General features: G+C 39.9%; 1 protein-coding gene across 1 annotated transcript in view; it reads right to left on the bottom strand.

Annotated features, from left to right (window-relative positions):
- Positions 1-2,331, bottom strand: part of SLCO1A2 (solute carrier organic anion transporter family, member 1A2) — a 56,916-nt gene extending 54,585 nt beyond the window's left edge. Inside the window, exon 1 of the mRNA XM_006889062.1 lies at positions 2,226-2,331. Within this exon, the coding sequence (XP_006889124.1) occupies positions 2,226-2,285 (60 nt within the window). The 5' untranslated portion in view covers positions 2,286-2,331. The remainder of the gene's footprint in view (positions 1-2,225) is intronic.
- Positions 2,332-8,200: the final 5,869 nt, after the last annotated feature.

Genomic DNA, 8,200 nt, shown 5'->3' with positions numbered 1-8,200 from the left:
AACAGATTCATCCTGGAAAGGGTTAAACCGGGTGGCTCCTTGGAGGCAAGGATTCTGAGGCTCCATCTAACATACTTTGGACATGTTGTGAGGAAAGACCTGTCCTTGGAGAGGGACATCATGCTTGGGAGGGTGGAGGGACGGCACAGGATAGGAAGGCCCTCTCTGAGGTGGATTGATTCAGTGACTGGGATAATTGAGATGGGAGTGTCAGAGACAGTGCGATTGGCACAGGACAGAGTGGAGTTTAGGGCTGTAGTACATAGGGTCGCTACGAGTCGCAGGCAATTCGACGGCACATAACAACAACAACAACATATTAAAAGTTTTCAAATTTTTGCACTAAAAAAAAAAAGAAATTCAGGTGAGGTAAGCTATTATCATTACTGAACCTCCAGGGAGTAAAATTGAAGCTCAAAGAGGTTAAGCAATTTGCCCAACATTACAATGCAAGTGGCTAAAGTGGGTATGAAGTCAGGAAACTTGGACCCAAAGCTTTATTTTTAAAACAAACAAAACCCAAACACCTTACTTTCTGTTTAATCTGTTTTGTCAAACAAACAGTGGAAACTTTAGTCTGACTAATTGTACAGAAAATAGAATTTGTAACCAGTAGCAGGATAAACCTAAACCATTGGCAAGCTGGATCTCCCAGATTGGCAAACAGGTCACCAGATCTTCTCAGAGACCACTTCCCAGAGGAGGAGGTCCTGGGAGGCAGAGGCACAGATCTGCCAGTCCCTGTCAAAATCACAGGCAGCACACCAGATGCTCTGCCGAGGAAGGAGGGAAAATCTCCTCCTGTACCAGTCAGATCTGATTTGACGGTACACGCACACAAAAATAATAATAATAATTAAAAAAATTTTAAAAAAATAAAAAAAAAATCACAGGCAGCACGTGAGAAGGAAAAGCAGGGAAAAAAAAAAACCCTGATGTTATTTAGATCTCTTATTACTACCCACAGAAGAGTGGTCTCTGATTGCTGGCCAAGCTCAAGGTTCCCGAGTTCATAGTCCCTGGACATTCCACCTGCATCCCTGAGGGGTAAGTTTTAAGTTCAGTGATTCTAAAGCCTCTGCTTAACCAGAATCCACAGCGTAAACTGCGGGGCAGGGGAGACCAAGTCCTGCTGATTTCATCAGTGCAGAGTCTGAGGCCCCAGACCCCTGCTTCAGGAGGCAACAATAATGTCAGGTCACCAAGCAAAAGAGCCCAGGTGCCCTAAGCCTCATCATTGTCAACCAGTACACCAAGAGTATGGGGGAGTTCAGGAGCAGCCTGAGGTCCTCCTAAGTTGGCAAAAGTCCAAGAGTCCCACAGAGAGCCTTATTTTTAATCACTCAATTATACGAGCAAAAAAAAAAAAAATTTAAACCAAGAGCTAATATAAGAAAAACATGTATTCATAATTACCATAGCATTTCAGGTGAAAGCAGTTTTCTAGAGAAATGTTTTAATTTCATTTTAGTTTAGACTTTTCTTTACAGATTAAAGGGAAAATAAGCTTTTGATAGGAGATAAAATTAGTGGCAGGATCATAATTTAAAAAAACAACTTGTATGCACTTGTTCTAAAATAAGACAAATATTAGATCCTTTGGCTGAAAATTAAAAATGTGTTTAAATGTAAAACACTTCTTATAAAATTAATTTTCACTGAAATAGTGAAATAGTCACCGAACAGTTAATAATACAAGAATTTTTCTTATAAAGAATGATTATTAAGTTGTCAAAGTTTGGAAAGAACATTTGTTTTACTGGGTCATTGTGAAGTAACCATTGCAAACAGATAAAGCTTATCTATTGCACTATTTCCCAGGGGAGTGAACCTTCCTCACCTGCAACACTTTAGGAATCAAAGTCCCAAAAGGGTGAAGACTAAATCAGCCTTTGATTCATAAGCATTGATCTTGCCACACAACACAACACATGCTTGACAATGTTTAAGATCTTATTTTCCATTTAAATTCCTCAAAGTCTTTCCTGGCTGAAAATGAGTTAATGATCCTGGTTGCACATACATCTTCAGTCACAAACCACTTTTTAAATGCAAGTACTAGTCTTATTTTCATAGTAATAGCAATTTTTATTAATTTTTTAGTTGCTCAATAGATCAAGTTGTATAGCATCCATATTAGATCATTTCATAAAGATATGTCCAATTTTACAAGAACTTGGTTAACACACACACACACACACACACACACACACACAAATCCATACCTTCATTTTGGAAAGACATCTTATCCTATGGGATTCAATGCTTTTCTCGGTCTCTCCCATGTTGCTCTTCTGAGTGTTCCAAGATATTTGCCTTTTAAGTCTGGATATGTCTCAGTTATATCCTTTTACAAAACAAAATTATTCAATAACTCATAAAATAAAGTCATCCTTCTTTTGAAAAGTGTCCTAAAACGGTATAAAACTAATCAGAATTCATTGTATTGAGAGAAAAAAAAGAAAATTTCAGAAGTTAAATGTTCAGATTTAGAAAATAGTAGTACTGGAAGAGATTTGGTTGTTCATTTTCTGTTGAAAATGAACGTCAAATAACTTGAGTTACTCTTTGGTGAGATTAGAGAAATTAGAATAATTTCTTATGATCCTCTTACAAAATAATAACCACGTGGTTAAAACAAAGCTTTTCATGTCTTGAGCCAAAACAAATAGCACAAACGTGAACTCCTTGGACTTACATGAAAATTGCTGCTTTTAAGAACACAAAGACTTTGATTTCCGCTTCAGTTAACAATCTGCTTCAGCCAGTCTCTCAAGGTTCAAAAATCTTTATTTGGCCAAGTGCCCTCTTCAAGTTCTTTGTGTTCCAAGACTTCCCTGGAGTCTCAGGAAGGGAAATGCTTTCTGGGGCACTGCTGATTCACGGAAACCTGGGGAGACATGGAATGTTAATCATGGAAATTACCTAAGTAAAAATAATAAAGAATTCTATCATCTGGAAAAGAATACTAGAGTTGCAAATTAAGATGTATAAGGTTTAGGAAAAAAAGAATCCTGTAAGTGTTATATAACTTCATGTCGGAACCAACTCATTGTTGACCCTCCAGTAGGTTTTTAGAGACAGTAAATTGAATAGGATGATATTGTCCATCTTTCTTCCTCAGAGCATCTGGTGGATTTGAACCAAGTGCCTTTGGGTTGGCAGCACAGTATCTTTCCACTAGGCCACCAGAATTTCCTAAATATATGTGTAAGTGTAGATAGGGTTGGAACCAACCCATAGCTAACCCTCTGGTGGGTTTTCAGAGGCATTTAATTGCACAGAGGAGATTGCCCATCCTTCTCCTGCAGAGCAACTGGTGGCCTCAAACTGCGTGCCTTGGGGTTGCAGCGCAGCTTCTTGCCACTAGGCAACCAGATATATATGTTTAAAATTTATTATATAAATGTGAAATAGAGATATATATCTATATATAGATATGTATAAAATTATTGCACTGTTGAGTCAGAACCAACCCACACCTGACATTCCAGTGGGTATTCAGGGGGAATTAATCACACATGAGATTCTCCACCCTTCTGTGGAGACCCTTGTTGTTGTTGTTTATGTGCTGTCGAGTCACTTGTGACTCATAGTGACCCTATGTACAACAGCCCTAAACTCTGCCCTGTCCTGTGCCAATCGCACTGTCTCTGATACTCTCATCCCAATTGCACCCGTCACTGAATCAATCCACCTCACAGATGGTCTTCCCCTCCTGTGCTGTCCCTCCACCCTACCAAACATGATGTCCCTCTCCAAAGACTGGTCTCTCCTTACAGCATGTCCAAAGTATGTCAGACAAAGCCCCAGAATCCTTGCCTCCAAGGAGCCGCCCAGTTTAACCCTCTCCAGGATGAATCTGTTTGTTTTCCTAGCAGTCTATGGTACCCTCAATACTCTTCTCAAGCACCACAGTGCAAAGGCATCAGTTCTCCTTCTATCCTCCCTAGTCATTGTCCAACTCACTGATACATAACAAGTGAGAGCAAAGGCCATGGCCTGTACCAGATGCACCTTAGTCTCCAGAGAGACACTATTGCTCTTCAGTACTTTGGAGAGGTCCCTAACAGACTTTCCTATGGCAGTGCGCCTTTTAATTTCCTGGCTACGGGTGCCAAGACTGTTGACTGTGGAGCCAAGCAAACTAAAGCTGTGAACAATCTCAATCTCTTCACCATCCATCCTGATGCTGCCAATTGGTCCAGTGGTGAGGATCTTTGTCTTCTTGACATTGAGCCTCAATCCATATTGGAGGCTGCAGTCTTTGACCCTCTGCAGCAAGTGCTTCAGGTCCTCCTCAGTTTCAGTAATCAGGGTTGTGTCATCTGCATAACACAGATTGTTGATAGACCTTCCACCAATCTTGACCCCACATTTCTTCTCATAGAGCCCAGCCTCCTGGATAATCTGTTCTGCATACAGGTTGAAAAGGTATGGAGACGGACATGTCCCTGGCGTACGCCCTTCCCAATTTTGAACCATGCAGTGTTGCCTTGCTCTGTTCTGACGACTGCTTCTTGGTCCAAGTATAGGTTTTGCGTTAGCACTATCAAGTGTTCTGGCATTCCCATTCTTCTCAGAGTCAGCCACAGTTTGTTATGATCCACACAGTCAAACACCTTTGCATAGTCAATGAAACACAGATATACATTCCTCTGGTATTCCCTGCTTTCATTCCCTGCTAAGATCCATCTAACATCAGCTACAATGGATTTGAACTGTATGCCTTGGCATTGTAGAGCAACTTCTTACTGTCAGGTCTCCAGAGCTTCCTGTGTTAGGCACCCTCTGGTAACTAATGAATCTATGAACAATGGATCTGAATTTTGCCCTAATCTGTGCCATCCTCATCATCTCTAATATACTTGAATTGTTACAGTCATTGTGTCAATCCATTTCATTATGGGTCTTTCTCTCTTTCATTGACCTCCCACCTTTCCAAGTATAATGACTTTTTCCAAGAACTGGTCCCTCCTAATAACATGCCCAAAATATGAGACAAAGCTTCACCATCCTTTCTTTCAAGGAGCAACCTGGCTGCACTTTATCCAAGACACATTTGTTTCTTCTTCTCACAGTTCATGGGCTGTTAAGTATTCTTCTCCAACACCACAACTCAACAGTATTAATTATTCTGTAAATCGTAGTCTTTTTCAACTTTTATATGTATGACAAGTAATTGAAAATACTATGGCTTGAATCTGAGGCACCTTGGTCTTTAAACTGACATTTTTGCCCCTTAGCACCTTAGAGAGACCCTTGGCAGCAGATTTACCAAATGCAATACATCTTTTGATTTCTTGACTGCTGGTGTCAAGAGTGTTGATTTTGAAAGCAAGTAAGATGATAACTGAATCTTTCTTCATCTATTGTAATGTTGCTTATTGACCCTGTGGTGAGGATTTTTGTCTTCTTGATGTTGAAATGTAATTCATATTGAAGGCTGCAGTATTTGGTCTTCCACAGCAAGTGTTTCAGGACTTTGCTTCCCATAAGCAAGGTTGTATCATCTGCATAACATAGGTTGTTGATTAGTCTTTCTCTGATTATGATGCTGCATTATTCTTCATAATGACCAACCTCTCTCTCAAATGATTTCTTCAGTAAACATATTGAAAAAGTATGGAGAAAGGATATAGCCATGTTGCACAGATTTTTTTTTTCTTTTAAATTGTGCAGTCATCCCTTGTTCTGTTCAGACTACAGTTTTTTGGTCTAAGCATCGATTTTGTATGAGCATAATTAAGTGTTCTGAAATTCCCTTTCTTCCCAATGTTAGCCATAATTTGTTATGATCTACACAGTTAATGCCTTTGTATGGTCAATAAAATATCCCTATCTGTGTTTCATTGACTATGCAAAGGCGTTTGTCTGTGGGGATCACAACAAATTGTGGCTAACCTTGAGGAGAATGGGAACACTAGTGTATGCTTATGTAAAACCTATGTTTAGCCCAAGAAGCAGTCCACAAAGCAAATCAAGGAAGCAATGCATGGTTCAAAATCAGAAAAGGAGTGCATCAGGGATGTGTCCTGTCTCCATACCATTTCAATCTATACTCAGAACAGATCATTCGGGAAGTTGGGCTTTATGAGGAGGAATGGGGCAGCAAGATTGGAGGAAGACTCATCAACAATTTATGTTACCCAGATGATACAATCTTGCTTGTTGAAACTGAGGCGGACCTGAAGTGCTTGCTACAAGGAGGTCAAGGACTATGGTCTTCAGTATGAATTGAAGGTCAACATCAAGAAGACAAAGATTCTCACCACTGGGCCAATAGGCATCACCATGATAGGTGAAGGGGAGATTGAGGTTTGCTCAGCTCCACAATCAACCCTCTTGGCACCAGCAGTCAGAAAGTCAAAAGACTAATTGCACTGGGGAAGTCTACTGTCAGGAACCTCTCCACAGTACTGAAAAGCAACAATGTTTGTCTAGAGACTAAAGTGTGCCTGAACCAGGCCATCGTCTTCGTAATTACTTTCTATGCATGAGAAACCTGGACAATATCTAAGGATAACAGAACAAGAATTGATGCCTTCGAGTTGTGGTGCTAGAGATGAATCTTAAGTATACCATAGGCTGCCAAGAAAACAAATAGGTCTGTATTGGAGAGATTTAAACCAAGTTTCTCCTTGGAGGCTAGGATTTTAAAGCTCTGTCTCACATACTTTGGGCACATGGCTGGAAGGGATGGACCTTGGAGAAGGACATCATGCTTAGAAGCATGGAGGGATAGCACAGGAGAGGAAGACCCTGGTTTGGATGAATTGATATAGGCAATGGAGGTAGGTGTGTGGAGGCAATGAAACAGGCTCAGTACAGGGCAGGCTCAGAGCTGCTGTACACAGAGTTGCTGGAGTCACAGGCGACCCGACGGCACGTACCAACAACATATAACATGGCCATCAGTTGTTGCTGTTACTGTGTACAAAAATCAACTAAAAGCTGATCCTCTAGTGGGTTTTCAGAGTCTGTAAATCCCAAAGGAGGTTCACTTGGCTTAAGTCATGATCTTTTTTATGACTAGCTATATAATTGAGAGCTGGACAATGAATATGGATGACAGAAGAAAATCCCTGACAGCAGGGATTTCCCATTGCAACACATCTTTTGATTTCTTGACTGCTGGTGCCAAGTGTTGATTATGGTGAGATGAAATTGTTGACAATTTCAGTATTTTCTTTATCTATCCTGATGTTGCTTATCAGCCATGTTGGTGGGTGGGAGATGTCTCCTTGAAGTTGAGTTATATTCCACATTGAGGGCTGTAGTCCTCAACCTTCTTTAGCAAGCACTTCAAGTCCTCCTTGCTTTTAATTGGCATAGTTGTGTCATATGTATAACACAGGTAGTTGATGAGTCTTCCTCCAATCTTGTAGCCACATTCTCTTTCATAAAGTCCAACTTTTTAAATGATTTGTTTGGAATACAGATTGAATAAGTACAGAGAAATAATGCAACCTTGACATACCTATTTCTTAATTTTAAACCACTCATTGTTCCTTTACTCTGTTCAGACAACAACTTTTGGTCTAGATATACATTTCATACGAACACAGTTAAATGTTCTGTGATTGCTATTCTCTGTTCATTTCAATGTTAACCATAGTTGGCTATGATCCACACAGTCAAATGCTTTTGCATAATCAATAAAACATAAACAGGTATTCTCTGGTATTCTCTGCTTTTTGCTAAGATCCATCTGACATCAGCAATGATATTCCTTGTGCCTCTTCTAAGCACAACTTGAATTTCTGGAAGTTCTTGGTCAATGTATTTATTGCTGTAATAGTTTTTGGATGTTCTTCAGCAATATTGTGTTTGCATGTGGTATTAATGATATTGTTCAATAATTTTTGCATATATTACTAATATGGTTCAATGTCAAGTAATTCTTTTTGGTAAAGTCACTCTGTGTATTCCTTTCATCTTTTTTTTTATTTTATTTTTTATTGTCTTTTTTTTGCTTTTTTATATTGGGAAAAACATATTGAGCATACAAGGAGGTGAGGGTTGCAGGCAGATGGGTGAGGATGGGCAGGGATGCAGTTGCAGAGCTACACAGTTTGGTCGGTGGGGGGAGCAGGTGAAGGAAGTGATGAGGATCCAGTGGGGACCAGATGCTACAGAGGAATGACAAGCATTTTCCAATGGTAATTAAACCAACTGTCTTATTGATTTGGGAATTGGA

The sequence above is a fragment of the Elephantulus edwardii genome, unplaced genomic scaffold (genome assembly GCF_000299155.1).
Source record: "Elephantulus edwardii isolate Elephantulus edwardi_28Jun2011 unplaced genomic scaffold, EleEdw1.0 scaffold00075, whole genome shotgun sequence".
NCBI classification, from domain to species: domain Eukaryota; kingdom Metazoa; phylum Chordata; class Mammalia; order Macroscelidea; family Macroscelididae; genus Elephantulus; species Elephantulus edwardii.
The sequence above is the reverse complement of the archived record's forward strand: the minus strand, read 5'-3'. Positions and strand labels throughout refer to the sequence as shown.